The following is a 23855-nucleotide window of genomic DNA, read 5'->3' as shown; positions in this document are numbered from 1 at the left end:
AAAGCCCAGTCTTGACCCTGACCCACAGCTTTGCATAACATTCTTAAATCTGTTGACATACAGGTGTGTGTGTATTAGTGGACAGTATACACTGAGTGTACAAAACATTAAGAACACCTTCCAAATATTGAGTTGCACCTCCTTTTATCCTCAGAACAGTCTCAATTTGTTATGGGGCATGAACTCTACAAAGGTGTCCAATGCGTTCCACAGGGATGCTGAACCATGTTGACTCCACCGCTTCCCACAGTTGTGTCAAGTTGGCTGGATGTCCATGCTTGATACACAAGGGAAACTGTTGAGCATGAAAAACCCAGCAGCGTTGCAGATCTTGGCACAAACAGGGGCACGTGTCACCTACCACCATACCTCGGTCAAAGGCACTTCAATCTTTTATCTTGCCCATTCACCCTCTGAATGACACACATACACAATCCATGTCTCAAGGCTTAAAACTCCTTCTTCGACCTGTCTCCTCCCCTTCATCTACACTGATTGAAGTGGATTTAACAAGTGACATCAATAAGGGATCATAGCATTCACCTGGTCAGTCTATGTCATGAAAAGAACAGGTTTTCTTAATATTTTGTATACTCACTGTATAAATATGCTATATTAAACAGGTTGTAGATTAGGCTATAGGGGTTCGCTCGGTCTCTCCCACATGTTCCAAACATCAGCTTTATTTAACCATGTGACATCCGTCATACTGTTATACATTACATCGTTGGTTAGCAGGTTTTAGTTTAAAACAGTAGACGCACAACAAACCCTGGAACAGATCCATTCAACTCCTCCCTCTGTGCCACAAATGGCATCCTTCCCCCTTTATAGTGCACTACTTAAGGGATAGGGTTCAACCCATAGGGCTACGGTCAAATGAAGAGCACTATATAGGGGATAGGGTGCCATTTGGGATGTAAATTAGGTATACTTGTGACATGTTGCTATTAGCAACAACTCCACTGATGTACAGTCCATGTCTGATCAGATCTTTAGAGTTAGAGCAGGAAACCTACTTAGAGGCTACTTGTCCCCTTCATAAGCAATACTTAAGGGCCTATGTCATCCCTGTGGAGGATCCATAGCCCAATCCCAGATCAACAGGTCTGTAAGGATTGGATAGTTTCAAATACCTGCTGGAAGGCTGTGGGGGGGAGTTGTTGTGATTGGGTCGGTACGTCATATTGGAATAGAATCAAGATGATGCATGTACCTATGAAGCCCACATGCACTGCTTATGAAGGTGCTATGTACTGCTTATGAAGGTGCTATGCACTGCTTATGTTGCCACCAACGATAATAAAATCATCCTCAGTCTTTTGTCAATATCAAGATTTACAAACTCGTGATCTGTTAAATAATGTCAATAATAACACCACAGTAAAACCAAAAACAGACTAAATACAAACATCAGCCGCTCAGTAAAAAGCATTTCATGAAAATCTGAAAAACTAAATAAAAATTCATCCCCAGTCTATGATTCTGACAAACACAAAGTCAAATACATCAGATTCCTTCAATCCCAGTCCTGGAAACCCACAGACTGTGCAGGGTTTTGTGCCAGCCTAACACACCTCAATCAACTTATCAAAAGGGCTTGATGATTGGATGATTGATGGAATCAGGTGCTGAGATGGAACCAGGATTAAAGAAAAGTGAAATAAACAATATCTTGATATACATTCAAACATATGAATCATCTATATTGACAAGAACAGAACAGAAGATATGGAGATGCAAATCAAATGATGAAGATTGATTGAACAGTGGACCTGTCACTATCCTGACCAGGGTTCTGATAACTTCCCCCAAATACCCACATAGATGCTGCTTTCACTGGGGGTGGGTCAGTCTGTCAGTGGGGGTGTCTCTGTTCTCTGGTCCAGGGGTGAGACAGTCAGAACCTGTCAGGGCCACGGTGGGTGTCTGTTCTCTGGTCCAGGGGTGAGACTGTCAGAACCTGTCAGGGCCACGGTGGGTGTCTGTTCTCTGGTCCAGGGGTGAGACAGTCAGAACCTGTCAGGGTCACGGTGGGTGTCTGTTCTCTGGTCCAGGGGTGAGACAGTCAGAACCTGTCAGGGTCACGGTGGGTGTCTGTTCTCTGGTCCAGGGGTGAGACTGTCAGAACCTGTCAGGGCCACAACATATCAAATTCCACTAATAAAGTCATTATTGATGACTATGACTAATTAATCAGTTGAATCAGCTGTTCTTTATTGATAACTATAATTCATCAACTATAAAAAAAAAGATGAGTTGAAACAGGTGTTTTACTGCAGGGCCAGAGCAAAAGCCTGCACCCATACCAGCTCCTTCAGAGGAAGGTTGGATAACCCCTGTTCGACAGACAGACGTCTCAAACTGCATCTCCAATTGGAAGAAACACACAACAGCCAAAACACACATCAAAATACAGCCAAAGTAGTCCAACAGAACAGAAGTACCACTTAAATAGACAGAGGCTGCGTAGTGTAGTGCACTACATCAGGAACAGGGTTCCTAACCACACCCTGTGTAGTGCACTACATCAGGAACAGGGTTCCAAACCACACCCTGTGCAGTGCACTACATCAGGACAGGGTTCCTAACCACACCCTGTGTAGTGCACTACATCAGGAATAGGGTGCCAGTTGGGACACATTAAAACAGAACAAGATACTCTGAATATAAAATATACCAATCACACATCTGGAAAATGATCATCTTTGGAGTCTCGCTTCCTCCGTTCTCCAGAGAGAAGAAAAGGGAGTGTGAGAGAGAGAGGTCATTAGAGGTCCATTCTATCCCAGACCAGACCGTTCTATTCATCCATCGATGAGGGGGGGGTGGAAGAGTTCTCCCTGGAATGAACCATTATGACACCAGGCAGGGGTGCAGAGCCTCCAGAAAGTCTCCAGATAAACGAGAGAGAAGGTCCAACGACAACTAAAGTCTGTCATCCTTTGTCTTGTTGCATAGCGAGGCAGTGGTTGCTTTAGTAACAGCCACCCAGTTTCAGATCGAGGAGTGTTTTTGGGGGGGGGGAAGAGTGGTGAAGGAGGAGTGTTTTTTTTTGGGGGGGGGGGGTAAAGGGTGTGTCTTGGTTCGTTTCAGTCCCCGTTTCTCTCCAACGCTGAGGGGTTATGGGTGTTTAGAACACCCCCCTCTTGCCAAACACACACACTCTCACAAGGTAGACTATTTCTGGCGCTCTCGACCATTAGATGTCTTCTTGACTTTAGAGATGCCCTCCAACATGCCGGACTCCGTCACCCTGCAGAGAGAAGAGAGGGAGAAAGAGAGGGAGAAAGAGAGGGAGAAAGAGAGGGTTAGTTTAATACTGAACACATCACATGTTTAAACATCCCCAGATGCTACCTCACAAAAAAACAACACTGTCTCTTACACTTCATCCATCTCCACGTCCTCCTCATCCAGGGGCAGCTGGAGGTAGGGGTTGTTGGAAGCCGGGCGGAACTTATACCCCGTCAACACAAAGAAGATCAGAGTAGACACCTCTACTAGGAACTACAGGAAGGAGGGGTAAAGAGGGAAAATAAAACATGCAGACAATCTCGAAAAACAATGAAGAAATGGCTATCATCAGTGTCAGAGTTTCACAGTGTGACATCATCAGAAGTGGACAGTGACGGTGTCTCACCTCGTAACACCACTGCCACTGGAAAGGCACCGTCACCTTCAGCAGGATGGCTATGATCCTCGTGAAGTAGATATAACACACTATCTACAGATTGAGAGATGGAGAGAGAGATTACCCATCCTGACATCTTTCAGAACTTTCACAGAAAAATAAGTTAGAATTCAAAATATCTACGAGGAAGAGAGACAGACAGACACAGGTCTCCTCACCATGACATAGTAATGTCTGAATAGCTTGAGTTTCTCCAGGTTCATGGCAGCTGAGGGAAACAAAGAGAGACAGACAGTATTACTACAGGGGAACTACAGGGGAACTACAGGGGAACTACAGTATTACTACAGGGGAACTACAGGGGAACTACAGGGGAACTACAGTATTACTACAGGGGAACTACAGGGGAACTACAGGGGAACTACAGTATTACTACAGGGGAACTACAGGGGAACTACAGGGGAACTACAGTATTACTACAGGTGAACTACAGGGGAACTACAGGGGAACTACAGTATTACTACAGGGGAACTACAGGGGAACTCAGCACCAACTACAAGGTTGATACTATATTTGACTAAGGTATAGTTATTAACCACTGCTAACTGTCCATGAAATGTATCCCTCCCTGTAGATGGCTCACCTTTCCCATCAGTGCTGGAAGCCTCTTGTAGGTGACGAATAGACCTGCAAACACAAACACACATTATCCTCTGATGGCCCGTCAGGGAGGAAGGAGCCCCCTTCTCAAACCCAACAGTAATATTCTCCTCTGATGGCCCGTCAGGGAGGAAGGAGCCCCCTTCTCAAACCCAACAGTAATATTCTCCTCTGATGGCCCGTCAGGGACGAAGGAGCCCCCTTCTCAAACCCAACAGTAATATTCTCCTCTGATGGCCCGTCAGGGAGGAAGGAGCCCCCTTCTCAAACCCAACAGTAATATTCTCCTCTGATGGCCCGTCAGGGAGGAAGGAGCCCCCTTCTCAAACCCAACAATAATATTCTCCTCTGATGGCCCGTCAGGGAGGAAGGAGCCCCCTTCTCAACCCCAACAGTAATTTTCTCCAACAAGGCAGCTGCATTGTCTTTTACATAAAATTCATGTTAGAATGTTCTAGTCACCCAAGTTATAGACTGTTTTCTCTGCTACCGCACAGCAAGCGGTACCGGAGCGCCAAGTCTAGGACCAAAAGGCTCCTCAACAGCTTCTACCACCAAGCCATAAGACTGCTCAACAATTAATAAAATTGTCACCGGACAATTTACATCGACACACCCCTCCCTTTTGTAGACTGCTGCTACTCGCCTGTACCCCCGCACACTGACTCGGTATCGGTGCCCCCTGTATATAGCCTCGTTATTCTTGTTACTTTTTATTTTAGTCTACTTGGTACATGTTTTCTTAACTCTTCTTGAACAGCACTGTTGGTTAACCTTTTAGGGCTAGGGGGCAGTATTGTCCCTTTCGGATGAAATACGTGCCCATATTAAACTGCCTCCTACTCAAACTCAGAAGCTAGGATATGCATATTATTAGTAGATTTGGATAGAAAACACTCTAAAGTTTCCAAAACTGTTTGAATGATGTCTGTGAGTATAACAGAACTCATATGGCAGGCAAAAACCTGAGAAGATTCCAAGCAGGAAATGAACATCTGGTTCCTGTAGTTCTCAAGTCCTTGCTTTTCTAACACACAGTGAGTTAGGACTCAAATAGCACTTCCTAAGGCTTCCACTAGATGTCAACAGTCTTAGAAAGTTGTTTGAGCCTTTTGCGGTAAACACAGACCGAAGGAGAACGCTGGTAAGCAGGTGCCCTGAAAATCCATTGAGTTCAAAGGGCGCGTTCATGTGAAGAAGTCCCTTGTGTTCTAAACCATTTTTCAAGGCAATGCAAACGTCCGGTTGGAATATTACTGAAGTTTCACGTTCTCAAGGCCCTAAAGATTGATGCTATACAACGTTTGACATGTTTGAACAAACGTAAATAGAACTTTTTCTTGACTTTCTGTCGTCACATTTCCCTCGCGTGCCTACATTTTGAGTAGCTGAACTGAACGCGCGAACAACAAGGAGCTATTTGGACATAAATTATGAACTTTATCGAACAAAACAACATTTATTGTGGACCTGGGATTCCTGGAAGTGCCTTCTGATCAAGATTGTTAAAGGTAAGTGAATATTTATAATGCTATTAATGCGTTTAGATAACTCCAAGATGGCCGGTGTCTATAATTGCCTGCTGTTTTTTTCTGAGCACAGTACTGATTATTGCAAAGTGTGCTCTCCCAGTAAAGTTATTTTGAAATCTTTCGATGCGATTGCATTCAGGAGATGATAATCTGTAAATCTTTGAATTACAGTTTAATATTTGATCAACGTTTCTAGTGAGTAATTTTGTAATTTGTTGTGCTGATTCACCGGAATTTTTGGAGGCAAAATATTTTCTGAACATCACCGCCATTGTAAAATGCTGTTTTTGGATATAAATATGAACTTGATAGAACAAAAAATGCATGTATTGTCTAACAATGTCCTAGGAGTGTCATCTGATGAAGATTGTCAAAGGTTAGTGCATAATTTTAGCTGGTTTTCTGCTTTTGGTGACGCCTGTCCTTGTATTGAAAATGGCTGTGTTTAATGTTTTGTCTATGTACTGTCCTAACATAATCTAACTTTATGCTTTCGCCGTAAAGCCTTTTTGAAATGGACAATGTGGTTAGATTAAGGAGATGTTTATCTTTCAAATGGTGTAAAATAGTTGTATGTTTGAGAAATTTGAATTATGACATTTTGTTGTTTTCAAATTTGGCGCTCTGATATTTCACTGGCTGTTGATAGTGTGTACCGCGGGTGGGACGCTAGCGTCCCAAGTAGCCCATAGAAGTTAAGGGCTTCTAAGTAAGCATTTCACGGTAAGGTCTACACTTGTTGTATTCGGCGCATGTGACAAATACATTTTGCTCTGATCTAAGTAGCTGTCTATGGGAAAGCAGATGAAACACTTCAGCATCTGAATCCTGAGTCGACACGCCACCCGCATCCTGAGTCGACACACCACCCGCCACCCGAATCACTACGCCACCCGAATCCTGAGTCACTACGCCACCCGAATCCTGAGTCACTACGCCACCCGAATCCTGAGTCACTACGCCACCTGAATCCTGAGTCAATACGCCACCCGAATCCTGAGTCAATACGCCACCCGAATCCTGAGTCAATACGCCACCCGAATCCTGAGTCAATACGCCACCTGCTTGACATACGCCACTCTGAGTCGACTTCCCCATCGGCTTTAAACAGGGCATCCAGCTTACACCCAGGAGGCAGCCCGGAGCAAACTTCACAGCCAGCTGAAACTAACAGTAAACCCTAATACTGACCATACAACAGGGAAGAGGATGAGGTCAACCAGGAACAACACCTCCTCCTAACAGTATACTGACCATATAACAGGGAAGAGGATGAGGTCAACCAGGAACAACACCTCCTCCTAACAGTATACTGACCATATAACAGGGAAGAGGATGAGGTCAACCAGGAACAACACCTCCTCCTAACAGTATACTGACCATATAACAGGGAAGAGGATGAGGTCAACCAGGAACAACACCTCCTCCTAACAGTATACTGACCATATAACAGGGAAGAGGATAGCTCCACAGCAGATGAGGTCAACCAGGAACAGAACCTCCTTCCACAGGGCGTACTCACTAGAGCCCTCCTCTGTAGACTCTATTATGATGTAGGCTACGTTGGCCAGAACCTGGGAGAGGGGGTGGGGGGGAAGAGAGAGAGAGAGAGAGAGTCAAACTGGTGGAAGTTTGCCAGAGATTAAGAAGAAAACATCACTAAATCTATCTCTGTCAGATCATTGGTTAACGAGACGACTGTCACTTCCGCACACCCCGCCCCCAGGTGTACATGTAGAGGGATGATGATATAACCCCCCCCCCCCACAGGAGGACATGTAGAGGGATGATGAGATGTTCTTGTCTATTGATGTTCTGTATCATGTTTTGTGTGGACCCCATTAAGAGTAGCTGCTGCTTTTGCTACAGCTAATGGGGATCCTAATAAAATACCAACCCCCCCAGGTGTACCTGTAGAGGGATGACGATACAACCCCCCCCAGGTGTACCTGTAGAGGGATGACGATATAACCCCCCCCAGCAGGTGTACCTGTAGAGGGATGGCGATACAACCCCCCAGGTGTACCTGTAGAGGGATGGCGATACAACCCCCCCAGGTGTACCTGTAGAGGGATGACGATATAACCCCCCCCCAGGTGTACCTGTAGAGGGATGACGATATAACCCCCCCCCCAGGTGTACCTGTAGAGGGATGGCGATACAACCCCCCCAGGTGTACCTGCAGAGGGATGACGATACAACCCCCCCCAGTGTACCTGTAGAGGGATGACGATACGACCCCCCCAGGTGTACCTGTAGAGGGATGACGATACGACCCCCCCAGGTGTACCTGTAGAGGGATGACGATACAACCCCCCCCCCCCAGGTGTACCTGTAGAGGGATGACGATACAACCCCCCCCCCCCAGGTGTACCTGTAGAGGGATGACGATATAACCCCCCCCCCAGGTGTACCTGTAGAGGGATGACGATACAACCCCCCCCAGGTGTACCTGTAGAGGGATGACGATATAACCCCCCCCCAGGTGTACCTGCAGAGGGATGACGATACAACCCCCCCAGGTGTACCTGCAGAGGGATGGCGATACGACCCCCCCCAGGTGTACCTGTAGAGGGATGACGATACAACCCCCCCCCCCAGGTGTACCTGTAGAGGGATGACGATACAACCCCCCCAGGTGTACCTGCAGAGGGATGGCGATACGACCCCCCCCAGGTGTACCTGTAGAGGGATGACGATACAACCCCCCCCCCAGGTGTACCTGTAGAGGGATGACGATATACCCCCCCCCCAGGTGTACCTGCAGAGGGATGACGATACAACCCCCCCAGGTGTACCTGCAGAGGGATGGCGATACGACCCCCCCCAGGTGTACCTGTAGAGGGATGACGATACAACCCCCCCCCCCAGGTGTACCTGTAGAGGGATGACGATACAACCCCCCAGGTGTACCTGTAGAGGGATGACGATATAACCCCCCAGGTGTACCTGTAGAGGGATGACGATACAACCCCCCCAGGTGTACCTGTAGAGGGATGACGATAACCCCCCAGGTGTACCTGTAGAGGGATGACGATATAACCCCCCCCCAGCAGGTGTACCTGTAGAGGGATGACGATATAACCCCCCCCCAGCAGGTGTACCTGTAGAGGGATGACGATACAACCCCCCAGGTGTACCTGTAGAGGGATGACGATACAACCCCCCCAGGTGTACCTGTAGAGGGATGATGATATAACCCCCCAGGTGTACCTGTAGAGGGATGACGATATAACCCCCCCCCAGGTGTACCTGTAGAGGGATGACGATATAACCCCCCAGGTGTACCTGTAGAGGGATGACGATACAACCCCCCCAGGTGTACCTGTAGAGGGATGACGATATAACTCCCCAGGTGTACCTGTAGAGGGATGACGATATAACTCCCCAGGTGTACCTGTAGAGGGATGACGATACAACCCCCCAGGTGTACCTGTAGAGGGATGACGATATAACCCCCCCCCCAGGTGTACCTGTAGAGGGATGACGATATAACCCCCCAGGTGTACCTGTAGAGGGATGACGATATAACTCCCCAGGTGTACCTGTAGAGGGATGACGATACAACCCCCCAGGTGTACCTGTAGAGGGATGACAATATAACCCCCCAGGTGTACCTGTAGAGGGATGACGATATAACCCCCCAGGTGTACCTGTAGAGGGATGACGATCATGAAGATCTTCTTCTCCTTGTCTGACAGGATGTATTTAACGAAGGCCCAGCCAGTACCAATCAACGCCAGAGTGATGAACAGCAGAGCCCCCTTCAACCTGCACGCAACACACACGTTATTACGCACAACACACACGTTATTACGCACAACACACACGTTATTACGCACAACACACACGTTACTACGCACAACACACACGTTACTACGCACAACACACACGTTATTACGCACAACACACACGTTATTACGCACAACACACACGTTATTACGCACAACACACACGTTATTACGCACAACACACACGTTACTACGCACAACACACACACAAACAAACGTAACAGACACACACATATCAAAACGTACACACTGATCAGAAACATACACATCAAAACTGCTTTACTCATTTCATATGTATATACTGTATTTTAGTCAATGCCACTCCGACATTGCTCGTCCTAATATTTCTAAATTCCATTACTTTTAGATGTGTGTATTGTTGTGTATTGTTAGATACTACTGCACTGTTGGAGCTAGGAACACAAGCATTTCACTACACCTGCAATAACATCTGCTAAACATGTGTATGTGACCAATAAAATGTGACATTATACATACAGTATGACACACACCCATTTTATACACACACACAGATGTATCACCCCCCCTCCAGAAATATCACCCAGAATGAAATAGAAGTCAGACTGACAGGTGAGTAATGTAGTACATGACAGCCCATCCTTCTATGGGGTGTCCCTCTGTGTTGATGAAGTGGTAGTTGATCTGAGAGAGAGGAGAATCAACATTTTATAGGATATTCCATTTTACATCAGAAGGCAATTATAATTTAGTGGGGTCGGTTAGGTGGAGGATGTATGTGGAGGTCCGTGTGTGTGTGTTTCTCTGTGGGTTTCTCTGTGTGTGTGTGGAGGTCAGTATGTATGTGTGTGGCTACATGTGCGTCTGTTGTACTCACACTGTGGAAGACCAGGGAGATGGACTTGGTGAAGGCCAGAGCTGCCATCAGCCAGTGGATCTTAAACACACTGTACCTACAGGGGAGGAGAAAGGAGTGGAAGAGAGGACGAGAGAGACAGGAGAAGATAGCAGAGGAGAAGAGGGAGCGAGGAAGAGAGAGCATAGCAGAGGAAGAGAGAACCAGAGAGAGAAGAGAGAGCATAGCAGAGGAAGAGAGAACCAGAGAGAGAAGAGAGAGCATAGCAGAGGAAGAGAGATCAAGAGAGAGAGAGAGAGAGAGAGAGAGGAGAGAATAGCAGAGGATCAGATGGGTTATAAACTGTTTACTGGGAGCGTTCCTATGTGTACCGGTGCTTCATCAGTGTGTAGACCCAGAACAATGTCTGCTACAGGGTTTCCGGCTGATAAAATGTATTAATTAATATCCCATCAAAATAAAATTGTAGCCGGCCAAATTGTCCAGGAATGTCCATCGTACACCCTGCAGCACCATACCCTTCTCTCACTGCCGTATGAGCTGCTGAGAGACCGAGACAGAGACTAGGCTACTGTTGATTGTGAAGATAGAGGCCTCTTTCATTGCAGTAAAACAAACAGTAGAGACTCGGCCTATAGAGAACAGCCTAGGAGAAGAGTAGATACTAGGCCTATAGAGAACAGCCTACAAGAGTAGAGAGCAGGCCTAGAGTGAACAGCCTAGGAGAAGAGTAGATACTAGGCCTAGAGTGAACAGCCTACAAGAAGAGTAGCGAGTAGGTCTTTAGAGAACAGCCTTCATGGGTAATGTCCTCCATATAAATAAGTTAACTATGCAACTCGCACTTCAGGTAGGATGTAATCTTGAAACTTTAACGTATTTTTTTCTTCTTCATATTTATAATTTGTTTCATCATTAGTGTTACTACTGTAGGCCTATTATATATTTATTATTATTTATAAAATAAATATCATTAGTGTTACTACTGTAGGCCTATTATATATTTATTATTATTTATAAAATAAATATCATTAGTGTTACTACTGTAGGCCTATTATATATTTATTATTATTTATAAAATAAATATCATTAGTGTTACTACTGTAGGCCTATTATATATTTATTATTATTTATGTTGTAAAATAAATATCATTAGTGTTACTATTGTAGGCCTATTATATATTTATTATTATTTATAAAATAAATATCATTAGTGTTACTACTGTAGGCCTATTATATATTTATTATTATTTATAAAATAAATATCATTAGTGTTACTACTGTAGGCCTATTATATATTTATTATTATTTATGTTGTAAAATAAATATCATTAGTGTTACTACTGTAGGCCTATTATATATTTATTATTATTTATAAAATAAATATCATTAGTGTTACTACTGTAGGCCTATTATATATTTATTATTATTTATAAAATAAATATCATTAGTGTTACTACTGTAGGCCTATTATATATTTATTATTATTTATGTTGTAAAATAAATATCATTAGTGTTACTATTGTAGGCCTATTATATATTTATTATTATTTATAAAATAAATATCATTAGTGTTACTACTGTAGGCCTATTATATATTTATTATTATTTATGTTGTAAAATAAATATCATTAGTGTTACTATTGTAGGCCTATTATATATTTATTATTATTTATAAAATAAATATCATTAGTGTTACTACTGTAGGCCTATTATATATTTATTATTATTTATAAAATAAATATCATTAGTGTTACTACTGTAGGCCTATTATATATTTATTATTATTTATGTTGTAAAATAAATATCATTAGTGTTACTACTGTAGGCCTATTATATATTTATTATTATTTATAAAATAAATATCATTAGTGTTACTACTGTAGGCCTATTATATATTTATTATTATTTATAAAATAAATATCATTAGTGTTACTACTGTAGGCCTATTATATATTTATTATTATTTATGTTGTAAAATAAATATCATTAGTGTTACTATTGTAGGCCTATTATATATTTATTATTATTTATAAAATAAATATCATTAGTGTTACTACTGTAGGCCTATTATATATTTATTATTATTTATAAAATAAATATCATTAGTGTTACTACTGTAGGCCTATTATATATTTATTATTATTTATGTTGTAAAATAAATATCATTAGTGTTACTACTGTAGGCCTATTATATATTTATTATTATTTATAAAATAAATATCATTAGTGTTACTACTGTAGGCCTATTATATATTTATTATTATTTATAAAATAAATATCATTAGTGTTACTACTGTAGGCCTATTATATATTTATTATTATTTATGTTGTAAAATAAATATCATTAGTGTTACTATTGTAGGCCTATTATATATTTATTATTATTTATAAAATAAATATCATTAGTGTTACTACTGTAGGCCTATTATATATTTATTATTATTTATGTTGTAAAATAAATATCATTAGTGTTACTACTGTAGGCCTATTATATATTTATTATTATTTATAAAATAAATATCATTAGTGTTACTACTGTAGGCCTATTATATATTTATTATTATTTATAAAATAAATATCATTAGTGTTACTACTGTAGGCCTATTATATATTTATTATTATTTATAAAATAAATATCATTAGTGTTACTACTGTAGGCCTATTATATATTTATTATTATTTATGTTGTAAAATAAATATCATTAGTGTTACTATTGTAGGCCTATTATATATTTATGTTGTAAAATAAATATCATTAGCTTATTGCTCCTATTTGTTGGATACAGTAGGCACTAGCCTTTCTTGGTAATTGCTGCAATATAGCCTGTTCCAAACTTTTGTGACGGTCTAAACCATTTTCGCAAGCGTTTTGTTTCGTTCTTTTGAGCCATTTTCTTTGGACAAATTAAGTTCCAACTAATGTTGTGTTTGCCACAATATAAATAATCCTGTTCGTATTTTCCCTATAAACAATGGCTTGACTTTTGATATTACCCTAATAAAGTTTACAACTTTTGAAAAAGGTTTGTGGCTACTAGCCTCCTATACTGCAGGCCTATGATATGAAGGCGGCGTGGGAGGCCTATGATATCAAGGCAGTGTGCACCAGTGCTCCAGACTGACAGTTGAACTTGAGGTGAGGAAGAATGTTTTAGTAACCAAAGTTACTCCTATAATTTAACAATATAATACTGATCATAATAAAAATATACTCTATATACTCTGACCGAAGGTTAAAAAATTAGCCTTCTCCTGTACACCTATATGAAATAATAAATCATAATAGTTTGTTTGTCCTGTACACCTATATGTAATAATAAATCATAGTTTGTTTGTCCTGTACACCTATATGTAATAATACATCATAATAGTTTGTGGGGTGGAGGTATTTAATTGTGGGCATTTCTTGTACAAGAGTGAAATGGCAATGTGTTTCTTCATATCCCGACTCCACCCCGACACACCCGCAGGGAGTGGGGTCACGGCAAGGGAGACCATTGTCCAGCACCCCTGGAGCAAATGGGGATAAGTGCCTTGCTCAAGGGCACAGCGACAGATTTTTAACATTGTCGGTTGCGGGATTCAAACAAGCAACCTTTCGGTAAGTGGCCAAAACGCTCTAACCTTGAAGCTACCTGCCGCCCCCGTTTAGCAGACACAGTAGCCTATCTGACAAGGATAAAGAAATGCATGTCGGTGTCGTAGCATGCCGCCGTGTGTGTGTGTGTGTGTGTGTACCTGTGCTTCAGCAGTGTGTAAACCCAGACCATGGCAATGATGAAGAAGACTCCAGCCATGAAGATGTAGAGACGAGGGAGAGGGATCTCTGCTGCTGACAGGTAACCTCCTGGGTTCTTCTCCGTCACCTCCACCTGGACACACACACTGTGGTGGTTAATCTCTGTGTTACCAAATGAGGAGAAACCAACTTCACACACCAGTCAGAGTTATACTTAAACTACATCTTTAACGATAAGAGCTTTGCAATAGCAATGACTTTCAACGATTCACCATTTCCTAATGATCCGTTGAGAGTGGCAACACAATGGCTACTGAGATCTTTTATAGCAAAGATCCACCCCCCTAGTCGACATGACAAACCACAGATAGTTAGGAACAGTTCACAAAGTGAGACTTTATAAATGAGAAAGGAGTATCCCATAGCCAGATAGCATTCACTATAAATTATCCTTCAGTTTGGTCCCTAAAACGAGGTTCTAATCCCGTTCCTGGTACTTCATAGCACAAAAACACCAACTCATCCAATGGCATAAAACAATTGTCAACTCTAGATACTCCCATCTCAAGTAAACCCCCTCTTGATCCCACTCCTGGACAAGCTCACTGAGGGGAGTGAGCCTCTAGGTCATATACTATCCCAGGATAAGTGCAACATCAGAGAGGACATACAATGGTTCCAGACACTGCCATACACCTTCCCCCAATGCCAAAGGAGGGAGTGACTTGCGTACAGACATTGTTGAGACAAGTAATTGGTTCCCCATTAATCACGCCATCCCTTCACATGGTTTAAGAATAGGTAAAGACACATTCACATATGAAAACTATGTTCCATCCTGTCCTCTTCCCTTTCTGATATTCTGCATAGCACCAGGGACATGTGAAAGACAAGCCTGACCTCTCCCCTCTCTGGGCCCCAGGTGACTGAGCCCCAGCTGAGGGAAGACGTGCAACTGCCAACACCAGAGTCCGAAGGGATACATTCTAATGACAAGTATATCACATAAGCATATTATGCAAATAAAAAATCTTAATTATCTATGTTACCCAACTAATTCTGATACATCCGCCACAACACACACACACACACACGTAATCAGAAAACGCTAAGAAATGTAAACACTAACAAGGTAATACAGAACACCACTCACGTTGAGATTGTAGGGGCGGTTGGTGCCTGGCAGAATGTTCTCACAGTAGTGGAAGTTGAGGTTGTACAGGCCCTCATCCAACTGGCCAATCACCATGTGGAACTGTGGAGAGGGAGGGACCACGGTCAGCTGTCACTCAAATAAACACCCAGCAGTGTGAAGGTTGAACAATGTGTGGAAGACTAAAAGCTGTGGAAAGGTTGGAGAATTATTTGACAATGTCTGTAAAAAGATTGTTTTAAGGTTTTGCGGAAGATGTTTGAAGGTATTTAAACATTGTGTAAAGGTTGTGTAAAGGTTAGTGGACTCACGCTGAAGCTGTAGGAGCCGTTGATTTTCTGCACATCCAGAGTCAGCCCGTTGATCCGCCCCACCTGGAGAAACATACAGCCAGAAGTTACACACACAGAGACACACAGAGAGACACACACACACACACAGAGAGAGAGAGAGCGACACACACACACAGAGAGACACAGAGAGAGAGACACACACACACACAGAGAGAGCGACACACACACACAAAGAGTGTGAGAGAGCGAGAGAAAGAGAGAGAGACACACACACACAGAGACACACCTGCTCCGCCTTTACTTCTTCCTTCTTGGGTTCTTTCTTCTTTTCCTCCTTCGTCCCCTCCTCTTTCAGCACTGTATCTTTCTTCTTTTCCTCCTTCGTCCCCTCCTCTTTCAGCACTGTATCTTTCTTCTCTTCCTCCTTCGTCCCCTCCTCTTTCAGCACTGTATCTTTCTTCTCTTCCTCCTTCGTCCCCTCCTCTTTCAGCACTGTATCTTTCTTCTCTTCCTCCTTCGTCCCCTCCTCTTTCAGCACTGTATCTTTCTTCTCTTCCTCCACATTACTCTTCTGTACTGTCACTTTCAAGTCCTCAGAGTCATTGGGAACCAATCTTCTTCTCCTGGAACCTGAACACACAGCCAATCAGAAGACAGCACATAATCATGATGATGGATGCAACGTGAATAAACTAACCTTGATACTCTGTAGTCAGGTTACATATAAAGACAACACTACTCTGTAGTCAGGTTATATAACGACAACACTACTCTGAAGTACTTTTTGGGTTGGGGTCCCCCTGGAGTTCAGGCCCCCCAGACAGCATACGAACACATAAGTCTTTCCTTCAATCATTATTCATGGCAAAATGTGTAGAACAGCATGAAATTAACTCATGGATTCTTGAAAGTTGAGACAAACTGAATTTTTATAGTTAGATTGAGAAGTTTTATAAGGGAAAACATTTGCTTTGGGAATTTTCCTAATACTTTCAATATTATTCATTTCCATTTTGGTTCTATTCCTGGGAATGCTCTTTTTTGGCGCAAAGGATCCCAATTTCAAACGCTCCCAATAAAATGTTTAAAATTCCAAAAACTTGCAATAATGAATATTAACTGACAAAATATTGTATGTAGTTTCTTGCAATAACCCTAAGGGATATTTCTCTCAAAACTGATTGCTAAAAGATTTGTCCAGAGATTTAGTCAACTCCGTCAGATTAGTCTAAAATGTTAAATGAGTCAGGAATGCGCAGGGGCAGCTACAGTGAGGGAAAAAGTATTTGATCCCCTGCTGATTTTGTACATTTGCCTAATTACAAAGAAATGATCAGTCTATAATTTTAGTGGTAGGTTTATTTAAACAGTGAGAGACAGAATAACAAAAAAATCTAGAAAAACCCATGTCAAAAATGTTATAAATTGATTTGCATTTTAATGAGGGAAATAAGTATTTGACCCCCTCTCAATCAGAAATATTTCTGGCTCCCAGGTGTCTTTTATACAGGTAACAAGCTGAGATTAGGAGCACACTCTTAAAGGGAGTGCTCCTAATCTCAGTTTGTTACCTGTATAAAAAGACACCTGTCCACAGAAGCAATCAATCAATCAGATTCCAAACTCTCCACCATGGCCAAGACCAAAGAGCTCTCCAAGGATGTCAGGGACAAGATTGTAGACCTACACAAGGCTGGAATGGGCTACAAGACCATCGCCAAGCAGCTTGGTGAGAAGGTGACAACAGTTGGTGCAATTATTCGCAAATGGAAGAAACACAAGAGAACTGTCAATCTCCCTCGGCCTGGGGCTCCATGCAAGATCTCACCTCGTGGAGTTGCAATGATCATGAGAACGGTGAGGAATCAGCCCAGAACTACACGGGAGGATCTTGTCAATGATTTCAAGGCAGCTGGGACCATAGTCACCAAGAAAACAATTGGTAACACACTACATCGTGAAGGGCTGAAATCCTGCAGCCCCCACAAGGTCTCCCCCTGCTCAAGAATACATATACATGCCCATCTGAAGTTTGCCAATGAACATCTGAATGATTCAGAGGACAACTGGGTGAAAGTGTTGAGGTCAGATGAGACCAAAATGGAGCTCTTTGGCATCAACTCAACTCGCCGTGTTTGGAGGGGGAAGAATGCTGCCTATGACCCCAAGAACACCATCTCCACCGTCAAACATGGAGGTGGAAACATTATGCTTTGGGGGTGTTTTTCTGCTAAGGGGACAGGACAACATCACCGCATCAAAGGGACGATGGACGGGGCCATGTACCGTCAAATCTTGGGTGAGAACCTCCTTCCCTCAGTCAGGGCATTGAAAATGGGTCGTGGATGGGTATTCCAGCATGACAATGACCCAAAACACACGGCCAAGGCAACAAAGGAGTGGCTCAAGAAGAAGCACATTAAGGTCCTGGAGAGGCCTAGCCAGTCTCCAGACCTTAATCCCATAGAAAATCTGTGGAGGGAGCTGAAGGTTCGAGTTGCCAAATGTCAGCCTCGAAACCTTAATGACTTGGAGAAGATCTGCAAAGAGGAGTGGGACAAAATCCCTCCTGAGATGTGTGCAAACCTGGTGGCCAACTACAAGAAATGTCTGACCTCTGATTGCCAACAAGGGTTTTGCCACCAAGTACTGTCATGTTTTGCAGAGGGGTCAAATACATTATTCCCTCATTAAAATGCAAATCAATTTATTTCATTTTTGACATGTGTTTTTCTGGAATTTTGTTTTTATATTCTGTCTCTCACTGTTCAAATAAACCTACCATTAAAATTATAGATTGATCATTTCTTTGTAAGTTGGCAAACGTACAAAATCAGCAGGGGATCAAATACTTTTTTCCCCTCACTGTATTTTTTTTATTTTTTTTAATTTCACCTTTATTTAACCAGGTAGGCTAGTTCAGAACAAGTTCTCATTTACAATTGCGACCTGGCCAAGATAAAGCAAAGCAGTTCGACAACATACAAAAACACAGAGTTACACATGGAGTAAAACAACATACAATCAATGATGCAGTAGAAAAAAATAAGACTATATACAATGTGAGCAAATGATGTGAGATAATGGAGGTAAAGGCAAAAAAAAAAAAAAAAAAAAAAAATGCCATGGTGGCAAAGTAAATAAAGTATGGCAAGAAAAACACTGGAATGGTAGATTTGTAGTTTGAAGAAAGTTAAAAGTTAAAATATAAATAATATGGTGCAAAGGAGCAAAATAAATAAAATAAATAAATACAGTAGGGGAAAAGGTAGTAGTTTGGGCTCAATTAAAGATGGGCTATGTACAGGTGCAGAGATCTGTGAGCTGCTCTGACAGCTGGTGCTTAAAGCTAGTGAGGGAGATAAGTGTTTCCAGTTTTAGAGATTTTTGTAGTTCGTTCCAGTCATTGGCAGCTGAGAACTGGAAGGAGAGACGACCAAAGGAGGAGTTGGCTTTAGGGGTGACCAGAGAGATATACCTGCTGGAGCGCGTGCTACAGGTGGGTGCTGCTATGGTGACCAGTGAGCGGAGATAAGGGGGGACTTTACCTAGCAGGGTCTTGTAGATGACCTGGAGCCAATGTGTTTGGCGACGATTATGAAGTGAAGGCCAGCCAACGAGAGCATACAGGTCGCAGTGGTGGGTTGTATATGGGGCTTTGGTGACAAAACGGATGGCACTGTGATAGACTGCATCCAGCTTGTTGAGTAGGGTATTGGAGGCTATTTTGTAAATGACATCGCCGAAGTCGAGGATTGGTAGGATGGTCAGTTTTACGAGGGTATGTTTGGCAGCATGAGTGAAGGATGCTTTGTTGCGAAATAGGAAGCCAATTCTAGATTTCACTTTGGATTGGAGATGATTGATGTGAGTCTGGAAGGAGAGTTTACAGTCTAACCAGACACCTAGGTATTTGTAGTTGTCCACAAATTCTAAGTTAGAACCGTCCAGAGAAGTTATGCTGGATGGGCGGGCAGGTGCAGGCAGCGATCGGTTGAAGAGCATGCATTTAGTTTTACTTGTGTTTAGGAGCAGTTGGAGACCACGGAAGGAGAGTTGAATGGCATTGAAGCTCGTCTGGAGGGTTGTTAACACAGTGTCCAAAGAAGGGCCAGAAGTATACAGAATGGTGTCGTCTGCGTAGAGGTGGATCAGAGATTCACCAGCAGCAAGAGCGACATCATTTATGTATACAGAGAAAAGAGTTGGCCCAAGAATTGAACCCTGTGGTACCCCCATAGAGACTGCCAGAGGTCCAGACAGTAGGCCCTCCGATTTGACACACTGAACTCTGTCAGAGAAGTAGTTGGTGAACCAGGCGACGCAATCGTTTATACCATAAGGACCCTGTTTTTAATGACCTCAGTACATGTAGAGCAGAGTCTGTAAAGGTCATTATGTTCTGTCCACTCAGTGTATATATATTTCAAATTAATATTAAGACAAATATTTGTGGGGAAAAAGTTGAGATTGTCCCATCTTTCAAGAATCTCTGAGCTCTAAAACAGCAACATTTTTCTCTCAGCCTCATGGCAAAATGTGTAAAATATCCATGAGACTAGCTTTAAAACGACAGTTCTCCCTGCACCATGGTGCAACCCCCCCCCCCCCCCCGGGACTGCACTACGCCACTGCGTTGTATTGAAGGGAGGTATATAGTGCTGACCTGAGTCTTTAGTGAGTGTCTTGTCTGTCTTCAGCTGGGTCAAGACACTGTCCTGGTCTCCATAAGACTTCACATTGACTCTACAGAAGAGAGGAGAACACACACAGTTAGTTTTTGATAAACACATGTATTCACTAGGCACAAAAAAAACCCAGCTGATCTCTCTCACACACACAGACAGAAAACCGTACCTGAGGATGTTGGTGTCAATGAGGAAGAGGAAGAGGGGCTCAACACTGCTTTGTTTGCTGAGCGGACACACCCCCGTTTCCTCCGCCTGGAGAACAAACATTACAACATTACTACACAACCTTTTAGAAACATTACATTAGGCCTATATGAATCCTACCTTTGAAGCACATCAAGAACAGCAGACCCTTTTCCTTTCTTCCTGTGCCAATCAAATTTGCCTAAACCTAACGTCAAGTTACCAGGTTGCTAGGTAACATGACTGAACAACATTGTTTGTTATCAAAACAATAATAAGCGACCCGGGGAAAAGTTTAAAACGCCCCGCGACATGGTTTGGGAAATTATATCAAAATCAGACTGGCGTGGCCTGTGTGCTCTTGGTTATACCAGGGATTAAATGATAACCAACTTTGCTCACTCTGCTCCAATGTATCCAATGTACAAGTGTAAGTGCAGAAGACTGATCAGGGTCTGCATCCCCCACTCGCCATCATGGCTACAAACTGATGGAGGAATAGATGAGCAGGAAGAGCTGACGGAGAGAAGCAGGTGAGCGAGGTCAGGTAGGGGATGAGACCGGCGGATTACAGCTGCCAACCGTGATATGCGCATGAAAGTGAAGTGGACATTGTTCGACCGGCGCATATAAGAGACTAGTTGCTGTTGCTTAAAACATTTCACCAAATTTATAAAACACAACTTTATAATAATTTTGAAACAGGACCCAGCGGCGTCTTTAGATCGTACGGCAGAAAAAATGTTGGTAGTATCATATGAAACAGTACTAAAACAATGTATTACCTAGTATATGTACTGACAGTAAAACATAATGGGAGTTTCTCAATATGCATACTACCGTGCTCCACACTCACGCTCCGAGTGCATTCTCCGAGGACGTTCTTGTGAAAACGAGAGTGGAGAACACCAAAAACAAGTACATTTGAGCAGCACTTTCACTCCACCTAGTGTATTACCTCACGCTTCACTGAACATTTTCCAGCCAGGACAATGGCAACAATAGAGACCAAACAAGATATACACAAAGCAAACGTTTTACTTCATAATTATCAGCTAGCTATATGTGAATCATAATAATGTAGTTAAACAGATAGTTTAACAGGCAAAAATTACCTAAAACTAATGTTAAGCAAGGTAGATTCAATTCTTTGTGGGTAGCTAGCTAGCTAACAGTAGTAGCTAGCCAGTTAATGTTAGCCCTATTGAATTACTATGGCCTTGCGTTCTATGCTCACTACAGTGGGTATTGTGGGCCGGTAAACGTGCCAAAATGAACACATATATTTATTAACGTATCAAGACAAAATATTGTATTCAGGGAACATATGAGATGTGAATAGGCAACATTTGCTTCAGATCAAATCATTTTTATACTTTACTGTAGTTTTTTTTCTTGGGATGTTTCATATTTCTGTTCATACTTTCCATTGACGTGTGATATTTTGATATTTCAAAATATGAACAAAAATATGGAACAAACGGAGTACACACCTGAGAAGTGCCCTTCACGCTCCGTTTGACTTTGATTTGGACTCATGTTCCGACCCTCCAGTGCTCGGAGCACGGTAGATTGCATTTAGAGAAACACCCAATGTCTCACATAGTAGCCTATATCTCACCTCCGTATCTACTGATAGTAATGCCTATACCATGGTATTGTTGAATAGTCGATTTTGATTGGCTGGCGGGGCGTTCCAGAGCGTGCATTCATTTAAGATAACAGGACAGTTGCAAAAGTGAATTGGTTTGATGAGATCTACTCACTGTGTAGGACAACACTCCATTAACACGAGACTTGGAGAGACTGAATCCCACCTATATGGAGAGAGAAAACAATGATACAATTCAGTAACTGGAGACAATACAGCCAGAGAGCAAGCTGTACACACGCCAGTTGTTCTTACAGGGTGCTTGCTGTTGTGCTCAGGCAGTCTCAGGGAGAGAACGTTGACGTCCAGAGTTCCGTTGGCAAAGAAACCGAAGGTGTTGAGATGAACCACAAATCTAGTGTCATTCTGAAAGAGAGGTGGAGGGAGAGAGAGAGGGGAGAGAGGGAGGGATGGGGGAGAGAGTGGGAGGGATGGGGGAGAGAGTGGGAGGGATGGGGTGGAGAGAGAGTGGGAGGGATGGGAGGGAGACAGTGGGAGGGATGGGGGAGAGAGATGGAGGGAGAGGGGAGAGAGAGAGGGAGGGATGGGGCAAGAGGAATGGTGGGAGAGACGGGTTGGAGGAAGAAGAGGGAGGGAGGAAGAGAGTTTGGGGGGGCGACGAGGGGAGAAAGGAGGAGGGAGAGAGGTGGCATTTGTTATCCAAGTATGACAAATATCAATGTGAAAAATTGATCATGAGAACACTGAGGATGAATACTTTAACATCTCAGCTGATGTAACGTTAGACAGCTAGCTAACTAACCTTTTTCTAGTTGTTTAGCTGCAACGTTTCTATGACAGTCAAGTGTAAAAATCACAGACACATTAAAAGGTTGCCTAGTTAACAAGCTATTTAGTTGGCTGGCTAAGTTAAGTGATTAGTAGTAGCTAGCAAACACGAGTTGCAGAAATCCCCTGACGTAGGCGCTATAAAAGCGCTACACGTTAGCTAGCTAGCTTAGCTATGGCTGAAAAGGGCAAAACAAAGTTAGCTAGCGCGATGCATTTTGAAGAAGTTACATTTGTGGAACTTTGCTACCGCTATCTCAATTTCGCATGTTATTGGCTATAAGTACACACTACCTGAGAACACAGTGTATGAAGTAACGTTAAAGCAAGATTGGTGTTATTTTACCTTTAGGGCGAGTTTGTGTCTTCTTGCTTCGCAAAAGACCAGCACGAGAACAAAAACCGCTAAACCAACGCGCCCATGTCGTCCCATGGTAGCTAACAAGCTAGCTAGACGGCTGGTAATATGTTACACAACTAGAGTATACACCTTTTCACTACAGAATAAATTATATTCCTTGATAACGAGTGAAAATAATCAATTTACCAAAACTATTTTGCTTCCCTAGTTCACACTTCCTGGTATCATTGCTACTTACACGTCACCAGAGTGACCCGTGACTACGGTGCTCCCAGGCGGAGGGAGGGTGTAGGACAAGAGAAAACACTAGCTAAGGTTTAAACAGTCTTCTCCATAGACTTAATATCGTTTCTCGAGAAATAACTACTGTTGTAAATGTTTGTTCTCAATGCATCAGTCAGGGTTAGACTAAAATAAGTCAGTCCAACCACTCACTGGATCCATACGATCACTTGGCTAATATGCCTTGTTCATTACTGTCCTGGTTAGTGATTACTGTCTTATTTCACTGTAGAGCCTCTAGCCCTGCTCAATATGCCT

General features: G+C 42.7%; 1 protein-coding gene across 3 annotated transcripts; it reads right to left on the bottom strand.

Moving 5' to 3' along the window:
• Positions 1-663: 663 nt before the first annotated feature.
• Positions 664-23568, bottom strand: LOC115178841 (protein GPR108). Of its 3 annotated transcripts, none has more exons than XR_003872706.1 (19): positions 23301-23568; positions 22421-22531; positions 22281-22331; positions 20498-20583; positions 20307-20386; positions 15927-16270; positions 15659-15721; positions 15348-15449; positions 14194-14327; positions 10474-10549; positions 10207-10280; positions 9480-9597; positions 7270-7400; positions 4278-4321; positions 3853-3902; positions 3644-3727; positions 3389-3510; positions 2020-3256; positions 664-1953 (listed from the first exon to the last, which is right to left on the bottom strand). XR_003872706.1 is itself a non-coding variant. In XM_029740200.1 (19 exons), exons 1-19 carry the CDS (start codon positions 23385-23387, stop codon positions 3181-3183), a joined length of 1788 nt encoding a protein of 595 aa, XP_029596060.1. In that variant the 5' UTR covers positions 23388-23568; the 3' UTR covers positions 664-3180. The 3 variants fall into 3 exon arrangements, 2 of the variants coding, with proteins under 2 accessions (XP_029596060.1, XP_029596059.1); XM_029740200.1 differs by having other exon boundaries at positions 664-3256; positions 15927-16138; positions 16184-16270; XM_029740199.1 differs by having other exon boundaries at positions 664-3256.
• Positions 23569-23855: the final 287 nt, after the last annotated feature.

This window comes from Salmo trutta, chromosome 38, assembly GCF_901001165.1.
Source record: "Salmo trutta chromosome 38, fSalTru1.1, whole genome shotgun sequence".
Classification (NCBI taxonomy): domain Eukaryota; kingdom Metazoa; phylum Chordata; class Actinopteri; order Salmoniformes; family Salmonidae; genus Salmo; species Salmo trutta.
This window is presented reverse-complemented; position numbering and strand designations above follow the sequence as displayed.